The sequence below is a fragment of the Chlamydotis macqueenii genome, chromosome 8, assembly GCF_036417535.1.
Source record: "Chlamydotis macqueenii isolate bChlMac1 chromosome 8, bChlMac1.mat, whole genome shotgun sequence".
In the NCBI taxonomy this organism is placed as follows: domain Eukaryota; kingdom Metazoa; phylum Chordata; class Aves; order Otidiformes; family Otididae; genus Chlamydotis; species Chlamydotis macqueenii.
This window is the reverse complement of record NC_141563.1, coordinates 27,493,498-27,515,677: the sequence shown is the minus strand read 5'-3', so window position 1 is coordinate 27,515,677 and position 22,180 is coordinate 27,493,498. Positions and strand designations below refer to the sequence as shown.

The following is a 22,180-nucleotide window of genomic DNA, read 5'->3' as shown; positions in this document are numbered from 1 at the left end:
AGCAAACCTCCGTGTAGCGAGAGAGGAAACGAGCCGGATCTGTCTGCTTTTTTTTTTCTTCTCAAGTTTCCAGCTTTTGCAGAGGAAAGGTGTGCAAACCCACCGCCCAGCAGCACAGGCGCTGCGGGAGCAGGCAGGGAGGCTGCTGCCCCGTGGGGAACGCTGCCAGTTTCCATCAGAGCCCCGGGGCTCCCCGGGGCGCGGGCGGCATCACGGGGCAGCGCTGGTTTTCCGATGGAGGCCCCAGCTCGGGACCTCCCCGGGCAGAGCTGAGTCAGCGTCTGGAGGCTGCGCGTGGGTGGGGGCACCCAGGGGTGCAGGGAGGCCCCAGGGGACCTGCCCGGGGGTGGCGGGACGACCTGTGTGGGGCTTGCCTTGGAGTCCCCCGCAGAGGAACCGCAGGGACCAGGGAAGGCTGAGAGCTGCCGGCTCTGCTCCTGCTCCCCGCTGGCTCCGGGCGAGCCCTCGGGCTGGGTTGGGAGGCACAGGTGGACCCCACAGCCCACACCCCACCAGGGCTGAGACATCTCTTCTCCAAAAGGGATGGAGGCGGGGAGAAGCCCCCTTCCACCTGCAGCTGGGGTCCGCGGTGATGCACAGCATGGCAGCCGGAGACTTTCCCGTCAGGGAGCTGGGGCGGTGGAAGGAAGCGTGGTTTAACATCAACAACCTGCCTGGCCTGGGGAAGAGGAGGCTCAGAGGTGAGCTCCCGGCTGCCCGCAGCTATTTAGATGGAGTTAGAGGAAAAGGGAGCCAGGCTCTTTGGGGAGGTGTACAGCGAAACGGGGACAGGCACCTGACGCAAGTCGCATCAGGGAAAATTCTGTCTAGGCAGTAGGAAACTTTTTTTTTCCCCTGTGAGCATGGTAAAATACTGCAGGAGCTCGGAGAGGCTGTGGGATCTCCATCCCCCGTGATACTCATACCTGGCTTGGTCCCATCCTGGTCCCCCAACCCTCACAGCCTGGGGTGCAGCTCACTGGGATTGGGGTGACAGTCCCAATTCCCCTTGGGAGCGGGATTTTCCCTCAGCACTCTCACTCGGTGAGTTCCTGCAAAGCACCAGGCTGCAGCCACCCAGGAGGAGGGAGAGGTGGCTGGTCCCTCAGCTGAGCTGGGGAAGGAAGATCCAGCTCCAGCATCAGCACCAGCTCCAGCACCAGGGAGGCCGACCCGCCCCAGGGGCTGGCTGGGGATGCACAGAGGGGAAGCTGCAAATCTAGGCAGAGTTGCCTGGAGGGAGAGATAAAAGGACTCGGATGCCTCTGGATTAAGGAAGCACTGGGATCTGGGATGGTATATAAAATGCCAGTGCTGGAAGGTACCCCCAGGAGGCCAGATCCAGCCTGCGGAGGCTCAGGGAGCCCTCTGAAATCTCCTGCAATGGGGCATTTGGCTCAGCTGCTGCCCCGGAGAGGGGGGAGCTGGGGGGCTTTACCCCAAGCAGGGTGTTAGCTCCAGCCCATGGGTGCCAGCCTGGGGCTGTGTGACCGTGTCCAGGGCACTTCGGGAGACAATGCTCGCCCCACCAGCCCAGTGTGCTGCCGGCACCTCCCTTCCTGCAATGGCCGTTTCCTGCGTCCCACCCCAACTACTAGGATTTGGCCAGCCCTCCTTCCCTCTCTGCTCTGCCCGTCCCATCACTGCTCCCCAGCAGAAATCCCTGGGGAAGGGTTCGTTGCTGCAGTGTTTGCTGCACAGCGCCAGGTGCTGGCACCCCAAAATTACTGCTCAGGACACAATGCCACAGCAGCACAGGGCAGGTCCTGCTGCTGGACGCCCACCTTCTGCCAGGGTTTGTGGGTCTGGGAGAGACCCGGGCGAGGGGTCTGTGCCAAGGGGAGCTGCTGGTCTCCCACTGCGGGCTGGAGCGTCCCAGAGCTGAGACACGAGAGCAGCACCCAAGGCGCCGGTTTTGAGCCATGAGCAAGGGGTGAAATCAAGGAACTAAACTCCTGAAGCCCCCAAATACCGCTGCATCCCTCAGGATAGCATGGGTGGCCCAAGGAAGCCTGAAACAACCCCAGCGCTGTTACTACTGCTGTGCTGAGCTTGCCAGGCCTCTGAGGCATCCCAGGTATGCAGCACGTAGGGCGTTCCAGCACTCTGCAACCCGAGCCAGGCTGAAAAGCAGCCGCCAGAGCCCTGTCCCACCGCAGTTGCCCCAGCAGGTTCCAGCACCGCACCGGCACTGGGGCCAGGTCCCGTCTCACCTGCCCCTACAGAAGCAAAGCGCTGTCAGTACCGCGCCATGCGCCTCAGTTTACCCGGTTCACACCCCAGTGAGCGTACACCCACTTTCAGGGTGTGGGAACACAGCTCCCATCTCCAGCCCCGCTTTTCCTGTGGGCTGTAGCGCTCGTGTCCGACCCAGCTCCTCCTTCCCGGCCTTCTGCAGGACAGAAGGAAGCCGTGAGGGGTCCAGTGTTGGAGAGAGAAGCTGGCCCCTTTGGTCCCCATCCTGCAAGCACTCCCACCCTGCATCCTCTCCCCGGTGCGAGGCTGGGGGTCACACCGCGCACAGAGGTGGGCACCAGCCGGGCAGAGCCCTCTCCCCATCCCAGGAGGGTGGGCAACTCAGCAGAGCCCAGCGTGGCCCCTTTCCGCGGGTTTGGGGGGCTGATTATGGAGTATGGATGGGGCTGGAAACTGGGAAACTGGGAGAGGCTGGGAGGGGTCATTGCTTCTGGGGGATGGAGAGGGGAGCGATGGGGAAGGAATGAGGTGGCTGTGGTTTCAGGGGGGGCAGAGGAAGAGGGATCACCGGGCAGGTTGGCTGAGGGGGCCGGGGTGAATTTTGGGGGGGTGCCGCCGCACGGAGGGTCCAGCGACGGGACGGCGCGCAGGGGGCCGGAGGGTGACCGCGGCACGGGGACGAGGCGGGACCGGGGCCGGGCGGGCTGCGGCGGGGCCGCCCCGCAGCGAGGCGGAGCCGGCGGGCGCGGGCGGCGGGGAGCGCGACGGGGCGCGGAGCGGCCCCGCAGGATGGGGCGTGCGGGTGAGGCCGGGCAGGGCACCTCGGGGGCGCGAGGGGGGTTGCGGGGGACACAGCCACTGGGGGTCGGGGGCCGGAGCAGCGGGACGTCCGGTGTCAGACAGCCCCGGGCGGGCGGCGGCCCTGGGAGGTGGCTCCGGTGCGGGGCGGGGCGGGGGGGCGCTGAGGGGACGCGGGTCCCTTCCCTGGGGCGAGATGCGGGGTCGCACAGCAGGGTCACCCGTCCCCTCTGCTCTCCTCGCAGGCGCTGGGCTGGGGACCGCATCCCTCTGGGGCAGCCTCCTGCTCGCAGCCGGCCTCGCCCTCCCGGCCGCACTGCAAAGCTGCAACTGCACGGAGCCCATGGATTTCCAGGCTTTCCGGCACGCTCCGCTCCCCGAGAGCTGCTGCCTCAACTTCACCAGCTCCAACATCACCCACCTGGACTGGGGCGTGCTGGTAGGGGTGCGGGGACTGCGGGAGCTCGACCTCTCGCACTGTAGCATCACGGATATCAGCGACGCACAGGGAACTCCCCCTGCCTTGGAGATCTTGCACTTAAGTCACAACCTGCTGGAAAGTCTCCCTGGAAGCTTTTTGGAAGATGCCCCTAATTTGAGGGTCCTTTACCTGGACAGCAACCAGCTCCAGGAGCTGCCTAAGTCCTTCCTGAAAGCATCCACCCAGGTCCAGGAGGTCTACCTGGGCTTCAACGCCCTGACCTCCCTTCCTGCCAGCCTCCTGAAGCCCTCCCTGCTCCAGCTCCAGCTCTCCAACAACAGCTGGGACTGCAGCTGCACTTTGCTCAGCAACCTGGAGGGCTGGCCCAGCCTGGCCGCTGAGGTGATCTGCCACACACCGGAGCGGTACCACGGTGTGGACCTCTGGAGCATCCCCCGAGGTGAGCTGTGCCACTCGCACAGCCTCACTGCCCTCTTCATCTGCCTGCCCCCTCTCCTCATCCTTGCCAGCATCACCTGGTGCTTCTGCAGGAGGAAGAGAAAGACCAACTACAGCCCTCACAGCCAGTCCCAGAGCCACCCAGCCACAGCAGAGAGGGGCAACGTGCCAGTGCCAGCGGAACCCCACCGCTATGTCCCCTACAAGCTGCCTGCCGCCTCCTCTGAGACCAAGAAGAAGGTGCCACTGGCGAGCCACGTCCTGCTCCAGCCCTCCATGGACCTGCTGGAGAGCGGCAAAGACCTCTATGAGGAGGTGGAGATCCAGGTGGGATCCTCCAGCAGTTCCCAAGTGCCGATCTATGAAGGGCAGCAGGGCGGGGGGCCCAGCAGGCAGCGGGACACCCCAGCACTGAGGGCAGAGGAGCTGGGGGCCAGCGAGCCAGAGGTGGACGCCGTCAGCGTGAGCGAAGTCCTGAAGGACTCTGCTGACCGGGAGAAGATCTACATGAATCAGTCGACCAACTATTACAACCTGGTACCCGGCATTGAGCTGGAGGACTCGGACAACCTGGAGTACGAGAACATCGACCTGCGCTGATGCTGGGACTCAGGCTGTGACCGGGACATGCCAGGAGCATGGCAGGGGCCAGGCGGCGGTGAAAGCTGGCAGAGCAGGAGAGGCACGAGCTGCCCTGCTGTGGCTTATGGTGGCTGTTTGCAAAGCTGCACCCCCAATTTCCCATCCCTTCCCTTGTGCTACCAAGTGCACCCCTCGCTTGCCATGTGCTGCAGTGGGGCAGGGGGTGCCAGGGTGCTTTGGGCACTGGGGATCCTACTGCAGGCTGGAGGAATCTGGGGACATGTGGGCTGGCAGTGCCCGAGGAAAGATGCGGAGAGGAGGTGGGGGCTGTTTTTGGGGACCAGGTGACAAAGTGTGTACCAGACCCACCAACCAGGGCCTCCATCCTCTCTCGCCGGAGCCAGATGGCATCTGGCACAGACCTGCTGCTCCCCAGCCCACAGAGAACAGAGTCTGGGGACATGAAATGGGACTGGCTCTGCCTACATGGTCTGTGGGGGGTGTCATGGGTGGACAGGGTGCCCTGGGCTTGGCAGGGAGAGCCTGGGGTGGTCCTGCCTGCTGTCCACCCGACATCCCGCCGTGTCTCACAGCATGGCATGGGGGCTTGAAACAGCCGGTGCACACATGCTGCTGTATGCGCGAATGTGTGTGCACACGTGTGCAAGGACTGTGCATGGGTGGGTGTGAGCAGGTGCACGAGGTGTACACGCACCCAGGGAGGCACCAGAGGGGGCCTCTTGCAGCCTCTCCTGCCCGATGGGCTGTAGGACCCAGCTCCCAATAAGAAATAAATAATTTTACTCCTGGCAGTGTGGCTTCATCCCTGTGTCTGTGCGGGTTGCGGTGACGGGGAGCCGACCGACGGGACGTGGGGAAGTGCAGGGATGGGAGGCTTCGCTCCTACCCCACCTCCCCTCCCATGCCCTGGGTGATGCCCCAGCGTGGGTCTCACCCAGTAGCCAGCTCTGTGGCCGCAGTGGAGCGGAGTTGGGCGCGGGCTGAGGGCGAGCAGAGCCTCTGCCTTGCATCACGATTGACAGCCTGGCCGGGGAAGGTGTCAGCTCGCTGTAAATGCTGCAGTTCCCGGTCGGGGCAGGGACTTGTGGGGCTCCTGGGAACGGGGCAAAGGCTGGGGGAGCTGTAAATCACTCCAGCACAGGCACCGCCCCAGTGACTCTCACCCATGGGTGCTCCAGCCCTTCTCTGGGGATGGAGGGGACGCAGGCATCCTCGAACCCTGTCCCCCCTGCCCAGTGGGATGTTTCCCAGGCTGGAAGCCCCAGCCTCGCTCCGCACTGGAGCTGTCCCGGGCCTTGGCCAGGCGCTGTGCCCAGGCAGGAAGGGAGGGAGCCGAGCAGGGCAGGACATAGTGCTCCGGCCAGCAAAGGAAGCAGCGTTTCCTGCGGAGCGTGGCGTGGCCTCCAGCAGCCCACAGTGGGACGAGCCACGGGCCCCGGCAGTGCTCAGTCCCAGCCCCAGCCTGGGTCAGGGATGAGGACAGGACGATTTCCCTGCATGTCTCGCTGTCACTCACAATATTTTCCCACGGTTTTATGTCCTGCTGGAATTTTTCCTGTCCTGCTCCCTCATGGGCCCTGGGAAAGTGACCCAGTGCCAGCCTTTAATACGCCTCCATCAACCCCTGCCAGGTACTGCAGCCAGGGCATCCTGGGGTCCCCCAGCTCATGCCATCCCCAGGGCCCCCCTGGGGACGTGGAGGGACCAGGAGCCATCACAGAGCGGAGGCAGGACAGGCAGGGGTCAGCCAGGCGTCCCCAGGGGCTGCAGCCCGGCCCACGGCCGCAGGCGCTGCCCATTGCTGGCAGCAATGGGTGCATTTTTCACCCGTGCTCCAGAAATATCCCACAGCCCTCCCTGGGTGCTGGCTCCGCCCGTGCACACCAGGGTCCTGTTCCTAGGGCTGCCAGGAGCGATGCAACCCTCCATCCTTTCCCCTCCTCACAGAGCCTAAATTCAGCCCCTGTGGCTGCAAAGGGGAACGACCCAAGACCGCCCCACTTGGGCATGCCCAGCCAGGGCTCCAGCACCCGCAGCCCCCACCAAAATCTCCGCCCGTGGCTGGTGGCAGGGAGGTGTGACCAACGCGGAGTTCCCTGTTCCCTGTCTCTGATAGCCCCAATCCATCACAGGGAGGGCTCGGCTGCGCGGGCCCGTGCTGGGGTATTTAGGGGGAAGAGGCACCGGTGGGACAGGTGGGTGCAGGCAGGGAGCAAGCAGCAGCTGTGGCAGGTGTGAGGAGGGCAGGGGGGTGCGTGGCCAATCCTGCCGATGGGCCATAGCACTCAGTGTGGGAGCGAGCGCGTGTCCCCAGGCCCTGCAGCCTGGACGGTGGTGGGAACCCCAGTTCTCCTTGGTTTAACCAGCACAGTGAGAGGAGGATTTTTCCGCTGACGTGCAGGGCTGAGCCACGATGACCATCTCCTACACCCTGAAAGTCGCCAATTCCCGTTTCGGAGGTTTCTCCAAGCTGCTCTTCCGCTGGAAAGGCAGCATCTACAAGCTGTTGTACAAGGAGTTCATCGTCTTCATGGTGCTGTACGCCGTGCTCAGCCTCGTCTACCGGTGAGCGGGGTCGGTGTGTGGCCGCCAGCCGTGTCCCTCCCCGCTGACCCACTGGGATGTGCAGAGATGCCCCGTTGGTCATGGACTGGGGTCACTGCAGGGAGGGGAGAAGCCCAGGGGACTCCCCCAGGGAGGGTGGGCATGGGCAGGGGAGGGCAAGGGGAAGAGGAATCAGGCAATGGCTTTTTGCAGAGGTGTGAGGCAGCGCCCCAGCCCCACCGCTTGCCCATAGCCCTGCTGTGTGTCCCTCACCCCGCTGCGTGTCCACTGCAGGCGGCTGCTGACGGAGGAGCAGAAGCGCCTCTACACCAAAGTGGCTCAGTACTGCAACCGCTCCACGGACCTCATCCCCATGTCCTTTGTCCTAGGTACGGCTCCCTCCCTTGAACCCAGGATTTGGGGGTCCCCTTCTCACCCCGGCACTGGCGGCTTGGGGATGCCCCCACTGTCCATGCTGACCCCATGCCGAAACATCCCTTGGACACTATCAGATGGGGGATGGAGGAGCCTGGCACCCCAGGGATGGCGCTTGGCTCCCAGACCCACCAAGCGCAGCTCCGTGCCCCTGGGAATGCCAGTGCGGGGCTGTGATTTCCCCTGGCCTGCTCCACACCCTCCTCCTCACACGCAGGAAAGGGACACCTTATCTACAAGAGGTGGCTGTCCTACCCTGTGCCACCCACACCCAGGGCAGGGAAGAGCTGGGGGCATCCCCACCTCCACCCCAGGGGAGGGCAGCCCGAAGGGAAGCACAACATGCACTTTATCTCCCCGCCACAGAGAAATCTATCGCCCCTGGAAACGTGGCAGCTCTCCTGGCATGGGCTCGTTCTCCCCTCAGCCCCCCGCCCAGCCACCCCAAGCCCCCCACGCTCTGTCTCTTGGTGCAGGTTTTTACGTCACCCTGATCGTGAACCGGTGGTGGGCCCAGTACACCAGTATCCCCCTGCCCGACCAGCTGATGTGCGTCATCTCCAGCAACGTCCACGGCAAGGACGAGAGGGGTCGGATCCTGCGGCGCACCCTCATCCGCTATGCCAATCTGTCAGCGGTCCTCATCCTGCGCTCCGTCAGCACCAGGGTGCTCAAGCGCTTCCCCACCATGGATCACGTGGTGGAAGCAGGTGAGGATCTAAACTCTGGGGGTGATGGATGGTCCCCAAAAGGGCTCTCCCTCCCCACACAGGGGCTGTAGTGCTGAGCCTCTGCCCCACCGCAGGCTTCATGACGCAGGACGAACGCAAGAAGTTCGAGAGCCTCCACTCTGACTTCAACAAGTACTGGATCCCCTGCGTGTGGTTCACCAACCTGGCAGCCCAGGCCAGGCGGGACGGCCGCATCCACGACGACGTGGCCCTCCGCCTGCTCATGGACGTGAGTTGGGGCCAGGTACCCAGGGGGGACCAGGCACCCTGACCAGGTGCCATGCACAGCCCAGATCACCCGTCCCTGTCCTCTCTGCCCAGGAGCTGAACCTCTACCGGGCCAAGTGCAGCATGTTGTTCCATTACGACTGGATCAGCATCCCCCTGGTGTACACGCAGGTGGGTACCCACGCACCCCATGCCTCCCCTGAGCCCAGATCCCAGATCCCAGCTCCTTCCACCCCACAACGGCAGAGGAGCCCCACAGCCTCCTCACTCCGCTCTCATGGGGAGCACTGTGCTCCCCCATTGAACGTGGCGCCGAATCCGGCACGGCCGCTGGTTCACAGCCTGGCAGGGACATGGCCCTGGTGGGACAGTGGGGTTTAAGCCTTAAGCCCACAAGAGCATTGGTGACCAGCTGAGACTGTCACATCCTTGCTGCTCCTGTGCCCCTCGACTGCTGGCTGACCTGTGCTCCTGGCAGGTGGTCACCATCGCTGTCTACTCCTTCTTTGCCTTCTGCCTTGTCGGGCGGCAGTTCCTGGAGCCACTGGAGCCAGGGCAGGAGGGGGACCTGGACATGTACATCCCCCTCTCCACTCTCCTCCAGTTCTTCTTCTACGCTGGCTGGCTGAAGGTGAGAGGTGGCCGGGCAGATGGGCTTTGCTTTTTGGGCTGGGAGTGGCCAGGTGGCCCTGAGCACCCCCTGGACTGCCGCGGTGGCTGGCCCAGGGCACAGCACCAGCCACCTCACTGCTAGCAGCCTTTGGGAACACATCCTCCGGGCCCAGCCGTCACACTGGGGCACCACAGAGCTCCAAGCCTGCACATTCCAGGTGCCCCACGGGTAGACCAGGGGATGGAGAGCCCCATGGGATGGTGTCCCTGTCCCCACTCTCCTATCTCACCTGGCCCTCTCTCTTCCCAGGTTGCAGAGCAGATCATTAACCCTTTTGGAGAAGATGATGATGACTTTGAGACCAACAAGCTGATAGACAGGAACCTGCAGGTGGGTCCCACCCCAGGCTGATGCTGCGTGGGGGCTGCTGCAGTCGGGGCACAGGGACGTCCCTGTCCCTGGCAGTGGGAACTGTGCCCTGCCGGCCCCCAGCCCAGCTCCTGGCCACGCAGGTCCTTGTCCGTGGCCTGGAAGGCCATGCAAGGCCATGCAAGGAAGCAGGGCTGTGCCTTGTCCCTTCATGTCTCCGCTCCCCGCGGCAGGGTGAGCACCCCGCCACGGGACGCTCAGCAGCCTGGCACCACTTCTCAGCCCCTCACCTTTGAGGGAACCATTCAAAAGGGCAAAACCCCAAATGCAGCCAGGAGATGAACCCGGCGCTTCCCCGGCCCCTCGCAGAGCCCAGCCAAGTTGGCACCAGGAGCAGCATCTGCAGCCACTGGTCCTGCTCATGTCCTTGCAAAGCCACCCCTGTCCCCTGCCTTTGCTGTGCCCAGGTGTCCCTGCTCTCCGTGGATGACATGTACCAGAACCTGCCCCCCGCCGTGAAGGACAAATACTGGAACGAGACCACGGCTCAGCCTCCCTACACCATGGCCACAGCTGCCGAGACCTTGAAGCCCTCGTTCCTGGGCTCCACCTTCGACATGCGGTGAGTGCACGGCGCAGCCCTGGGGCCGGAGAAGAAAAAGAGGGCGAGTGTTTCGGCGCAGCAGTAGCACAACAGGGCTCGTTCCCCCCCCTGGGCCCAATTACAGTGAGCAAACAGCAAATCCCCCCTGGGAGTGCATTGCTGAGCCCCTGCGAGGCGTGGGGGGCTGCGTTGGGCGACGGATGAGCCGCGGGGGCAGGGATGTGGCCTCCTGGAGCTGCTCCCTGCTTGCAAATGCACTGGGATGGAGGCAGTGAGTGGTGCTGGGCATCCCTGCGGAGGGTGGCAGCCTGTCCCCATCACCCCACCGTGCTCCCCCAGCATGTGCGAGGATGCAGAGCAGAGCCAGCTGGCAGAGGCCTCGCCGAGCATGCCGCGCATCCAGACGCCCCTGCTCAGCCGCTTCTTCAGCGCCGCGTCCCCTGCCATCAGCATCAAAAACTTCGGCTGGGGAAGCCGAGCCCAGGCCCACCTGCGGCGTCCCCGGGTGGATGGCGGCTTCCCCTCCCCTTACCCCAACCACTCCGAGGACCCCGAGTCGGTGGCGCGCATCGAGGAGGAGGAGACAGAGGACGAGGAGAGCCGGGCCAGTGAGTCCACCACGCCTGGCTGTCGCCCAGGGAGGGCCCGGCAGCCGGAGGCTTCCAAAACACAGAGGAAGGAGCTGCCACTGATCCAGGTGAAGGAACCATCCAGCGACAGCGTCGGGGCTGATCGGCCAGAGGCCTGTGAGCCCTGAGGCTGCTCCAAAATCTGCCCCTTTCCAGAGGGCAGAATACTTGCCACCATCCCAAGGCACCACCACCTCAAGCCACGGAGCTCCCTGTCCCCAGACACCCCCCTCGGAACCCCTGTCCAGAACCAGGACATCACCAGGTCTTTTGCCACCAGGCCCAAGCCAAGATGCGTCCCCAGGTTGATGGGAAGATCCTGGTGGGTTTGGGATTGGGCAGAGAGCCTTCCGTACCAGCTGTTGGCCCCAAAACTGCAGGCTTCAGCCCATCTGTGTGATGATGCCGCTGACTGGCAGCTGGCCAGGCTCAGTCCCTGCTCCCATGGCCCAGCGCAGGGGACAGAGAACAGCCCAAACCCCAAGCAAGGGATGGGATGAGGGCGTTAGTCTTGTAGAAGATCAACACTGTGATGGAGATGTCCCCTCAAGATTAATAAAGTTATTGCCAACCTTAGCTTTGAGGTTCTTCCTTGTTGGAAAATCATTGCCATCTGTAAGACAGCAGGGACATCACATTTATCCAAAAAGCTGATGAATTTGGATTTTGCCAACAAACAAGCATGTTCTCCTGGGGCAAAAAGAACACAGCCCCAAGGACTGACACCAGTGACAGTTGTGGGGTATTAGACTGAATGATACGGCCAGAAAGATGCTTTCAGCCCCTGTAGAAGGGTTCCTGCACTCAGACATGTGTGTTTGCCCTGAGAATACTAGCAGAGCTGTTAAAAATTTCCCATTCCTGCAAGGTCCCCTTTCCCAAAGGCACCTTTCCTTTAAAGCTGCCGTCTCCCTCCAGCAAGCGAGCACCACTCCGCCTCCACTACCCTGCAGGCCACTGCTGGACCTGTTAAAGCGTAACCACGAGCTCATTTTCTGGGTTGGACCATGTCCCGTGAAAATATCCCAAAGTTAATAAGCGTGGAGTTGAGAGAGCCACTCAGCAGCAAGGAGCAGCACTCAGGATGATGAGTGGCCCTCCCTTGGGTTACACTGCCAGCCACCCATTGTGTGAAAAGTAGCTTTTTTTTTTAAATTCAGCCCTCGCACCAACCTGCAGAAGTGGGTAAGGCCCCTTAGACCGGGCTTTGGCACCTCAGAAACCTAGCCAGACTAAAGCTCTGCCTAACCCCAGCCCCTGCCCATCTTTCTGGCTCAGCGCACGGCAGGCTTGGTCCTCCCAGGCAGGTAAATCCCCGTGTGCATCCATGGGGCTACGCCAGGGCCCGACCAGAAACCAAACATCCTGTGGCCAAGCTGCCTGTGCCACCGTGGGAGCCAGGTGCCACACGCCCCTGGCCAGCTGCCACCATCCCGTTCCCACGTCACACCCACAGCACAGCTCTGGTGGGCGACAGGTGCTGCTTTTGTTCCCACGGGCTGTCGCCCTGCGCGGTTGCGTTTTCCAGAGCAGTAACTTTATAAGCAGTGTGCATTGATGAATTAGCCATAACCCTGCTCATCAGGGGCCAGGTTTACAGCTCCAACACCAAGTTGTCACTTCCCTTGTCAGCCTCAGGTTCTCCGTCTGTACAAAGTCCCCCAGAAACACCCCAAATCCTGTTTGCGCTCTGCAGAGGGCAACTGGGGAGAAGAAACACACTGGGAGGAAGCAGCCATGACACATCCCTCCTTTATTGCCTCTGCCCCACCTCCCTGGAATGCAGGCATTGCTGGAGAGCAGGGAAAGTTTACCCCAGATCACTATGGAGAAGGAATGTGCTTGTGCAAACGTCCCACCCAGTCCAGGCTCCCAGGAACCCCAGAGCACACAGTTGCACCCAGTCAGGCAGAACTGTGTTAGCAGCGCTCACATGAGCGCAGACCCAAGCCACAAGGCAACGCCAACGCACACCCACCGCAGCACAACCATGCTGCTGCGCCCATCCGCACGACAGGTCAGGGTGCAGGTCCATCTGCGGCACAGGCCCACCCTCAGCTCCCTGCCAGCAAGGCAGGGTGAACACCCGCTCCCCACAGCAGCTGAGCCCGCTACCACCTCCTGCTGCCACATACAGCAGCCTGGGCAGAGCAGCACAGGAAAAACTTAAATTTTAAGGCAGTAGACAGGGGTCTGGCCACAGCTCTGCTTGGGGCAAGATGATCACAGACCATCTCCTTCAGTCCAGAGCTAAGAACTGTGAAGCTGAGGCTGCAGGAAGCCCGCCTTGCACCAGAGCGCTCCTACAGATAAACGAGGCTTTTGTAAAAATACAGAAGTGGGGTGAAACACGCAGTGCGTCCACTCGGCATGCGTGAGATGTGCGAGTCCAGCCTGCCCCTACAGCCCCAGGACCAGCCCTTAGCTGGGCTCCCAACCTCACCCCAATACCTGCACAATTTGGCAGCTAGATGCAGAGATCCATCACGCTGGCCTTCTGTAAAAACCAGGAGCCCCAATGACATGTCATGCCCCAAAACATCAGGAAAAAAACTTTTGTTTGCCACAGCTTTCCAATCCCACCACAAGTGACAGGGCAGAAAGCTGGAGCTTGTACCCAGCTTTCGAAAGGGACAGACCGTGATGAGGGCCAGCCCCTTCTGCTAGAAGGAATTTATCTCGCACTGCAATGAGACCAAGGAGGTCAGGGAAAGACCAGCTGGTCGCTGAGCAGTGCAGCCAAGGCTGGTTAAAAGAAGACACCAGACCCTGAAGGCAACCGTAGCACCAGGCAGGGAACTCCAAGCAATGGCAAAACGGGCTGCTGGCCCAAACCAGAGGATGGGAGCGGAGGCAGGAGGCACTGGCTGCGGAGGCTGGAGGTGTGAGAGAAGTTTTCACCCAGACTTAGCACAAACGCAATCTTAGAAACAGCACTGCAGGGCTGCTCCCCACACAGCCCTCTCCTGAGGCAGCAGGGCCCCTTCCCCACCCACCTCGCTCCAGGACCCCAAATGCAGCATGCGCTGACCTAACACACCACAGGAAAAGGGGGACGCACGCCAGCCAGACCCTGGCAGCTACCCCAAAGCCAGAACTCTTAACGGGGGTGGACGCTTGCATCTTCCTCCTGCTCGCAGGTCTCCAGTACTGGCAATTCTCCACTTGAGCCAAGTCTGACAACTCTTTTCCACACCCACTGGTCCATTATGTCACTGTCCTAGAACCCAGGGAGATGTTTTAGCTGACAGCATGCAGTCAGAGTTTGCCTGAAGACACAAAAGCGCTCAGGGATTCCAGGAGAGATTCTTCTTCCTTCACATTTTGTAGGAAGGAAGCAGGCAGGAGCTATGCAAGCCCCCTCCACCCTGGATGCACAAATGAGCACACAACCCCTTTACTGTAGTAGATTCTTGGTTTTATTCGTTTTCTCAGCAGAATAGTTTTTATTCATTTGCCTTTTCTGGCCTTGATCTTTCTCAGGTAGAACTCTAACTCCTTGCCTTCCAACACGTAGCCATCAGCTCGGCCACACTGTCCAGGTCTGGAGGCAATGCAGGCTGCAAGGAGAAGACATCCAGTTAAAGAAGTTTGGTAATCCAATCCACCACCCCAGTATACACACAAACTGAAAAAAAAGGCTGCACGCAGTCTCTCTGCAAAAGCACAAGTTAGGCACAACTTGTTATGCGTAACAGACACACCAGCATACGTGCTGGCTCTGGTACCTCCCCCTACGGTACTGCGCTCTGGAACGTGCCCTGCTGGACTGAGTCCCTGCTGAAGTCCTCTTCAGATCTCCAGATTGTCATCGCTCAAGTTCAGTAGCAGAACTGGACGCAGGTCTCGTCACCAGAAGACTTCAGAACACTGAACTATTCTCCACAACTTGAAAGCATGTAACAGTCAAAGCTGTTACATGTTCACAGGACATTTTTCTGATACAAAATGCAGCCCACACATCTCCGCTGATTTTGCAAGTTTCGAGCCCCATTATTTTTCTCAAATGCCAACCAGGAATGATCAACTTCAGTAGTCTGGCTGGGACATGTAGCAATTAAAGCTACAGGTTTCCCGTTCCTGCCAGAACTGGGCTATCTCCAGAGAAGATAAAAGAACAAGTTACATTTAAGATGCAGAAGATACTCCTCCAGATATGGAGAACACCCCATTGCTTTCATCCTACAGGTAGCTCTAGCTCAGCGAGTAGAACTCTAAGTGATCCCAAGACTAAGAAGATGATCTGATCTGGCATCCTGTTTGTGCATTGACTCCCTTATCCACCCCCACGCTGATGCTGCCAGGGACTCACCAAGTAGCTTTCCTTGCTGGAACTGCTCCTCAAGAATACTCGCTATCTTGGCATTCTTCTTTCGCTCATCGTATTTTTTCTGGATCTTCTTTGAACGCTTCTTGTTCAAGATTTCCTCCTCTTCAGGAGTCTAGAAACAAGACAGTAGGCAAAAGAAGGTTAAACACATGGCCACCTTCTGCTAGTGCAGGTGGCCCCACTCATACAAAGGATTCTCAGCACTGCACTGTTTCCCAAGTCGTACCTGGCAGAAGTACAAATACTTCAGCCTCACAGAACCAGGAGCTGCATTTCCCCTTTGAGGCCAAGAAATGCAATGTTGCTAACTGGAGCCACTGCTGACAACAAAGCACAGTGCCCTAGGGAAGGGCGCTCTCAGACAAATGAAACTGCAAAGGTTTCCTTGACAAAATAATCCTTCCTTCAAAAAGTGAATGCTCTTTCCCTCTCCAGACATAATGTGAGCACTTGGGTGCGGTGCAAGTCCTGGCAGACAGGTTACAAGCTCTCCCCGTGCTTCCGAATTGCACACTGCCCAGCTAAAAGGGCCTTGTTTGTAACGCAAGAAGACAACCTTAAGCTGAGTGCTACACATGGGGGTTTAAACACCTTCTAGCAGCCTGGGATTTGCATCTGGAACAAAATTAGAGACGATAGGTCCAGATAGTAAAAGACACAGAAACACTCAAAAGCAAGTTGAAATTCAGTTAGCAATCCACGAGCTTCTCATCAAAGAATCCCTCCTCAGCACAAGGACCTGATCTGCAAAGTCTTCCTCAGCATCATAAAATGTCATCACTCTCCCTTCAGTAGCAGAACTGGACAAGGTATCATCATTAGAAGACCAAAGAGATTGGCAGGCAGGTCCTTGGGGCACAAACAGGTGCAACACCTCAGAGAGCTCTGTGGTACCCAACGCTGAGCCAGACTTCTCCTGGGAGCTGACAGGAACACAGCCCAGACAACCACTGATCATGGATGGGTACTCAACCCTATTCTGGCAGGCACTGTCCACTCCCTATGGCTAACTGCCTCTAGCAGGGCAGACTCTAGTCTGCAAGGAGTCAAAAAACAATGATAACAATGCCAGACATACCAGTTTGGCACCCTTCTTGCGTCCAAGGGGCAAGGCATAGTGGGCTTCATACCACTGCCGGTATGGGGTGCTGTCAACAAGAACGATGCAATTCTTCACCAAGGTCTTTGTCCGCACCAGTTCATTGTTGGAAGCATTGTAGACGACATCGATGATTCTGGTCTTGCGAGTGCAGCCTTTCAAAAGAAGAGTATGAATTCAAACCTACAGGGATCAGACAACTGAGTATACAGTCCGTCTCACATACCCTCAAACCACCTCACACTCATCACCCCACCAAATGCCCCCCAGTTTCCCTGGCATTGACTTATATTTAACTAAGAGATGCATCTATTTTTTCATCAGTCCAACTTTCTGTTCCTAGGACAGAAGCCCACACCTGGAAACTGCTTCGCCCCAGGTGAAAAACTGGGATCTATGGCCTTGCTGAAACGCATTTCAAATAACACTGGCACTGCTAAAAAAAAAAAATTCTGGACTGGAAGATGCCTCAGCAGATGCCAACTAACACTGCACAAAGGCCAGGCACAAGATGGGTTTTCCCCTCTTTGCTCACGTACTTCATCCTTGCTCTGCAACGTACACTCAGTCCTCCACTGCTGCAGTACTGTCTGTGAGTGACAGCACGTTCCACAGTACGGACAACCCTCTGTGATGACTGAGGAGAAAGCATGTCCTTTCTCCCTCACGCCAGGCTGGTCACTGGAACACCACCTGACTAACTGCTGGCCTCAGCATCACAGTGAGTAACACTGACTGGGCCCAGGCTCCAGTTACACGGTTTTCAATTTGCAGTTCAGAGAAAACCCACCTTGCTCTGAGGGAAAAGACTCCCCTCTCACTTCTGTGCCTCCCACTTTCGCTCAGCAAAGCACGAGTACGAAGTAAACTGCGCGTGCTGATCTAATGTTGTCCTAGGGCCAGGCCACCTCAGAAAAACCCTCAAGGCTTCTGCCTCCCATACAAGATCATCTAACTTTTGGTAAATGTTCATCAGTGAACAAAAGAAGTCGCATTTATTAAGAACTACCCAGATTGATGTTTTTGCCCCTGGGCAGTTCCCTCCGGACCCCAGTAAAAACGTAACACGAGCATGTCACTCAGTGTAACTATGACACTCCAATCACCGTGAACTTAGCAGACATCCCAGTCCCCTAAGGCCACATAAGGTCAAAGTTATCATCACTATGCATGCTGCTTCAGACCCAGTCTGCAAGCTCCACGATGTCCAACCCCAGCCTACAAATCCACACTTGCACCATCATCTCCCTACTCTGTAGCGGTACCAGAGGCCAGCACAGCTGTAAAAGAATTTTCCCTTCCAACACATCAGCCTTACGATGTACTTACATTCCGATCCCCAGGAGAAGTTGCCAACATCCAAGCGAAGAGCACGGTACTTCTTATTTCCACCACGAACCCTCACTGTATGAATGCGGCGTGGGCCAATCTACAGTCAGAAGCAAACACCAGGGTGTTGGTGGTGCTGGAACGCTGCATGGCTCACGCAGGACCCAGCCAAGTCCTAAGCTCGAAGGCAATGTGGTCAGTGTAACTATGACAAACCCCAGCATCGGCAGACACAGTAAGCGACCAAAACGGTCTGTTGCATCTACCTAAGGTGAAAATTTCATCACTCCAATTGCCTCTTATTGCAAAAGCGTATCACTGCTTTCCGTAGACATAGGGGAAAGAAGCAGTGACGGATATTTAACCACTCACAAAACTCAGTATATATTTAAGCCTCTAACGGCACACAACCAGCACCCTGAGTTTGAAAACACAACTACTGACCACCCTCCCCAAATCACCCACCTTAGTATTGGCAGGAGGTCGCCCCAACTCATACTTCCTCTTCTTGTGGTAGGGCTTCCTCTTGCCCCCAGTCTTGCGACGCTTATGCCAGTTGTCCCTGGAGATACCTGAGTGGAGAGCAGTGTGGTCAGAGGGTGGCACAGAGCCCACCTGGCCGCAGCAGGGGACGGTTCTGAGTCCTCAGCTCTCCAAGGTTGGTATCCGCACAACGCACTCAGCCTTATGCAGCAGTCAGAGAAGCTTCATCATTGATACTCAGATCCGCCTCGACCTCCTCCCTTCCAGCAGGGCTGTACAAAGCAGACAAACTCCCTCCACCGTGTCTGATGTGCATCCCTTTGGGAAGTAGCCTCCCAACCTACCTCATGGCCTGAGGACCCTATGGGAAGTGCCCCACCCCAGGCTGCCAGGCTCCTTATAGCAAACACCCTAAACTATCAGCTGGGTCTGGTAGGTCCTCTATGGGAAGGGACCCCCATCCTGCCTGAATGCCGAGTCCTTACAAAAAACACCCCAACTCAACCCTGCTTCTACCCAGCCTGCTGGGTCCCCAACAGAGACCACCTCCCCAGTGCACCCCCACCTCCCGGGTCCCCTACAAACCCCTTGTCAAGCAGCTAAGTCTTTCACAAGGCCAGCCCCCACCCCATCGTTGCTGCTGGGCCCCCTAGAAAGCCGTCCCACCTCATCTGCAGAAGACGCCGAGAGCGAGCTCAGCGGTCGAGGCCTGCTGAAAGGCGAGGCCGCCCGCCCCCCCTCCCCCGCCCGTCGCCATGTTGGGCCTGAGCACCCTTCCCCTGCCAGCGGCTCGGCGCCGTCGCAGCCGCCCGCAATGGCGGGCCCTGGGGGCTGGCGGCACCCCCCGCTGTCACCCGGCCAGCGGCAGGGGCGGGCAGCGGCGGCGCGGCGGGCGGATGGCGGCGGATGGCAGCTGGTCCCGGCTGCGGCCCCACTCACCCATGGTGCAGCACTGGCGCAAAGGGGGGGGGCCGGGGCCTCACGGGGCGGTTTGGCGGGGCGAGCTCTCGCGAGGTCGTGACGTCACCGCGCCGCCTGCGCCGGGCGCGCGCCGTTGCCTGGCGACGCGGCGACGCTGAGGGGACGGGGCGGGCGATGGCGGCGGCCGGGGCCCGGTCTCGCGTGTGTCAGCGCTTGGGGCGGCTCTGCCGGGGCACCGGCGGCCCCGGGCCTCCAGCCCGCGGGCCCCAGAGGGACGGGCCGGACGGGCGCAGCAGCCTCCGCGGGCTACAGCCGTGCCGCGCGCGCCTCGTTAGCATGCGATCATTAGCATTCGTCTGGTTTGCATACCCAGGGTGCACCGCGGGCCGGCGGCGCGGCCTCCCGCAGCAAATTCCGCCGCTCCTGCGGGGCCGCTGGAGTCCGGGCGTGGGCTCATGCACGTGTGTGCCGTGGGAAAACCGGGCCGGGGCTGCAGGGACCGGGCGGGGGGAGCGGCGGGGGTCGCCGTGTCCTTTTGAGGGACAGCGGGGAGGCGGTGTGTGCGGGGCAGGGAGCGAAGTTATACTCCGGTTTCTCTTCAGATCGTACAAATCTTTCGCCTTTTACTAAAGATTTCCGTGGAGAGGAACAAGTACGAGTGTCGAGTAATTTTTTGAGGCTCCATTTCGGTGGAGCTATCCCTTTATCGGTTAAAAACAGAACGGTTTGCAGTAGTAAATCCTCCGGGGCCGCGCGACGAGAGGGAGATCGCAGCCCGGGTGTCCGCTTCTCTGCGCAACCTGTGCCTCGCCAACTTTCCTCACAGCAAGGAATTTCTTCCTTATATCCGATCTAAATTTAGGCTCTCTCAGTTGAAAGCCGTTACCCCTTGTCCTGTCACTACACGCCCTTGCCAAAAGTCTCTCCCCACCTTTCCTGCAGGCCCCCTTTAGGTACTGGAAGGCTGCTGTACGGTCTCCCTTGAAGCCTTCCCCAGGCTGAACAGCCCCAACTCTCTCAGCCTGTGCTCACAGGAGAGGTGCTTCAGCCCTCTGATCGTCTTTGTGGCCCTCCTCTGGACTCGCTCCAACAGGTCCATGTTCTTCTTCTGTTGGGGGCTCCAGAGCTGGACGCAGTACTGCCGGTGGGGTCTCACCAGGGCAGAGTAAAGAGGCAGAATCCCCTCCCTCGACCTGCTGGCCACGGTCCTGTTGATGCAGCCCAGGATGCGGTTGGCTTTCTGGGCTGCAAGCGCACGCTGCTGGTTCACGTTGAGCTTCTCATCCACCAGCACCCCCAAGTCCCTCTCCTCAGGGCTGCCTTTGATTCATTCTCTGCCCAGTATTTGTGCTTGGGATTACCCCAACACATCCCTGATCCGTGTCTCTCCGGTTTAGAGAGAAGGATGTCATGTGGGACAGTACCAAATGCTTTGCAAAAGTCTGGGTAGATGACATCAGTTGCTCTTCCCTTATCCACCAACGCTGTAATCCCATCATAGAAGGCCACCAAATTTGTCAGGCATGATTTGCCCTTAGTGAAGCTGTGTTGGCTGTCACCAGCCATCTCCTTGTTTTCCATGTGCCTTAATACAATTTCCTGAAGGATGCACTCCATAATCGTGACAGGCACAGAGATGAGACTGACCGGCCCTGTAGTTCCCTGGGTCTTTCTTGTTTCCCTTTTTAAAAACAGGGGTTATTACCCGATTTCCAGTTGGTAGGAACTTCATCAGAATGTCACGACTTCTCAAATATGACAGACAGTGGCTTGGCAACTTCTTCGGCCAGTTCCCTCAGGACCTACGGATGCATCTCATCAGGTCCCACGGACTTGTGCACCTTCAGGTTCCTTAGAAGGTCTCAAACCTGCTCTTCTCCAGCGGGCAGTTCTTCATTCTCCCAGTCGCTGCCTTTGGCTTCTGTGACTTGGGCGGTGTGGCTAGAGCCCTCGCTGGTGACGACTGAGGCAAAAAAAGTTGAGTAACTCAGCCTTCTCCATGTCTTGGCAACCAGGTCTCCTGTTTCCTTCTGGAGAGGACCCACCTTTTCCCTAGTCTTCCTTTTATCCTTGATGTACCTACAGAAGCTTTTTTTTGTTGTCCTTGATGTCCCCGGCCGGATTTAATTCTGTTAGGACTTCGGCTTTCCTAACCTGATCCCTGGCTGCTCCGGCAATTTCTCTGTATTCCTCCCAGGCTACCCCTCCTTGGGTACCTGCTGCTTATCTTTCCTGGGTTTTAATGTAATCTCTATTTAATTTATTTTCTTTACTTTTAAAAACTGTTATTGTATATTTTTAATTATTAAACTGTTTGTATCTCAAACCACGAATTTCTCACTGTTACCCTTCCAGTTCTTCCCCCATCGCACCGTGGGGGTGAGGGAGCGGCCGTGCTGCTCGGTTAACTGCTGCGGTTAACCCACGGCCGGGAGCCACAAGCACTGATCGGGCTGGGGCGCAGGTGTCTGCGGGGAGCAGGGTCCTGCTGCGGGACTGACCCCGCACCTCGGCCCCCCGCCCGTGCCGCCCCTCACTGGCCGGCGCCTCATCCCCACCCGCCTGATTTGCATACCCAGGGTGCACCGCGGCAGCGCCGCGCTCCCTCCGCCCCGGTCCCGCTCTCCGCGGCCGCTCCCGGTGCCGGTGCGAGCTGTTGGGGCCCGCAGGGCCTGTGCGCCGGTGGCGGGGCCGGGCCGGGGGCTGCGGAGCCGGGAGCGGGGCAGGCGGGCGTCGGTCGCCCTGATGTATGGAGCGTGCGGCAGGCGGGCGCTGTGCCGGGAGCGGAGGGGTGGGTATACTCTGGTTTCTCTTCAGATCGTATAAATCTTTCGCCTTTTACTAAAGATTTCCGTGGAGAGGAACAAGTACGAGTGTCGAGTAATTTTTTGAGGCTCCATTTCGGTGGAGCTATCCCTTTCACAGTCAAAAATAGAAAAATAAGTACTTTTACCGGTATCCCTAGTTTGTTGTGTATGCTCACATGGGTTAGCGCCGCCATTTTGCCTCCCCTCTGTAGCTGCAGATTTGCTGCTGCCCAGTGCTCCACCATGTCCCCGGTCACGCCTGAGTCCCAACCCCGGCAGCAGGCCCACCGCTCGGCCCCCGCCACCCTCACGCCGCGGCGCTGAACTACACCTCCCAGCATACCGGCCGCTCCCGGAGGCCGCGGTCCTGGCCCGTGCTCCGGTGCTCGCCGGGAGCTGTAGGCGGCCGCCCGCGCGGAGCATGCCGGGAGTTGTAGTCATGTCCTCCCGCTCCCGCCCCTCCCTTGCCGGCGTTTCCCGGTAGGCCCCGCGGCACGCCGGCGCGCGGCGTTTAAATCGGCGGCGGTTGCGGGGCTCTGCGTTCTCGCTGCCGGGACGGGACGGGAGGTGACGGGTGGTGA

At 59.4% G+C, this 22,180-nt stretch overlaps 3 protein-coding genes and 7 non-coding genes across 10 annotated transcripts; 4 read left to right on the top strand and 6 right to left on the bottom strand.

Annotated features, from left to right (window-relative positions):
* The first annotated feature begins 2,932 nt into the window (after positions 1–2,932).
* Positions 2,933–5,190, top strand: LOC147599972 (uncharacterized). Its single transcript, XM_086753560.1, has 2 exons — positions 2,933–2,998; positions 3,240–5,190. Exons 1-2 carry the CDS (start codon positions 2,986–2,988, stop codon positions 4,472–4,474), a joined length of 1,248 nt encoding a protein of 415 aa, XP_086609686.1. The 5' UTR covers positions 2,933–2,985; the 3' UTR covers positions 4,475–5,190.
* Positions 5,191–6,890: 1,700 nt separating this feature from the next.
* BEST4 (bestrophin 4) lies at positions 6,891–10,758 on the top strand. The gene is made up of 9 exons (XM_086753799.1): positions 6,891–7,042; positions 7,316–7,410; positions 7,933–8,166; positions 8,262–8,416; positions 8,509–8,586; positions 8,894–9,046; positions 9,338–9,418; positions 9,865–10,019; positions 10,341–10,758. The coding sequence occupies exons 1-9, from the start codon at positions 6,891–6,893 to the stop codon at positions 10,756–10,758; spliced, it is 1,521 nt and encodes a 506-aa protein (XP_086609925.1).
* A 2,481-nt stretch (positions 10,759–13,239) lies between these two features.
* On the bottom strand, positions 13,240–13,369 carry LOC147599971 (small nucleolar RNA SNORA35). The gene has a single exon (XR_015259305.1). It is a non-coding gene; the product is annotated as a small nucleolar RNA SNORA35 (small nucleolar RNA).
* Positions 13,370–14,026: 657 nt separating this feature from the next.
* Positions 14,027–18,903, bottom strand: RPS8 (ribosomal protein S8). The gene is made up of 6 exons (XM_086753801.1): positions 18,811–18,903; positions 17,854–17,960; positions 17,389–17,488; positions 16,039–16,214; positions 14,943–15,072; positions 14,027–14,190 (listed from the first exon to the last, which is right to left on the bottom strand). The coding sequence occupies exons 1-6, from the start codon at positions 18,812–18,814 to the stop codon at positions 14,081–14,083; spliced, it is 627 nt and encodes a 208-aa protein (XP_086609927.1). The 5' UTR covers positions 18,815–18,903; the 3' UTR covers positions 14,027–14,080.
* On the bottom strand, positions 14,418–14,489 carry LOC147599970 (small nucleolar RNA SNORD38). Its single transcript, XR_015259297.1, has one exon. It is a non-coding gene; the product is annotated as a small nucleolar RNA SNORD38 (small nucleolar RNA).
* LOC147599969 (small nucleolar RNA SNORD38) lies at positions 15,714–15,785 on the bottom strand. Its single transcript, XR_015259296.1, has one exon. It is a non-coding gene; the product is annotated as a small nucleolar RNA SNORD38 (small nucleolar RNA).
* Positions 17,579–17,682, bottom strand: LOC147599968 (small nucleolar RNA SNORD46). Its single transcript, XR_015259298.1, has one exon. It is a non-coding gene; the product is annotated as a small nucleolar RNA SNORD46 (small nucleolar RNA).
* Positions 18,027–18,111, bottom strand: LOC147599967 (small nucleolar RNA SNORD55/SNORD39). Its single transcript, XR_015259295.1, has one exon. It is a non-coding gene; the product is annotated as a small nucleolar RNA SNORD55/SNORD39 (small nucleolar RNA).
* A 471-nt stretch (positions 18,904–19,374) lies between the features above and the next one.
* LOC147599966 (U5 spliceosomal RNA) lies at positions 19,375–19,489 on the top strand. Its single transcript, XR_015259291.1, has one exon. It is a non-coding gene; the product is annotated as a U5 spliceosomal RNA (small nuclear RNA).
* Positions 19,490–21,589: 2,100 nt separating this feature from the next.
* On the top strand, positions 21,590–21,704 carry LOC147599965 (U5 spliceosomal RNA). The gene has a single exon (XR_015259307.1). It is a non-coding gene; the product is annotated as a U5 spliceosomal RNA (small nuclear RNA).
* Positions 21,705–22,180: the final 476 nt, after the last annotated feature.

What these genes read in the sequence shown, in the direction of transcription:
- BEST4 (XM_086753799.1), top strand. Translation starts at nt 6,891, where the DNA reads ATGACCATCTCCTACACCCTGAAAGTCGCCAATTCCCGTTTCGGAGGT. An exon ending in CCCCATGTCCTTTGTCCTAG is followed by an intron (nt 7,411 to 7,932) that starts GTACGGCTCCCT and finishes CTCTTGGTGCAG; the next exon opens with GTTTTTACGTCACCCTGATC. An exon ending in GGATCACGTGGTGGAAGCAG is followed by an intron (nt 8,167 to 8,261) that starts GTGAGGATCTAA and finishes GCCCCACCGCAG; the next exon opens with GCTTCATGACGCAGGACGAA.
- RPS8 (XM_086753801.1), bottom strand. An exon ending in CTTCTCCTGGGGATCGGAAT is followed by an intron (nt 16,215 to 17,388) that starts GTAAGTACATCG and finishes TTCTTTTGAAAG; the next exon opens with GCTGCACTCGCAAGACCAGA. An exon ending in GCAAGAAGGGTGCCAAACTG is followed by an intron (nt 15,073 to 16,038) that starts GTATGTCTGGCA and finishes TCTTGTTTCTAG; the next exon opens with ACTCCTGAAGAGGAGGAAAT.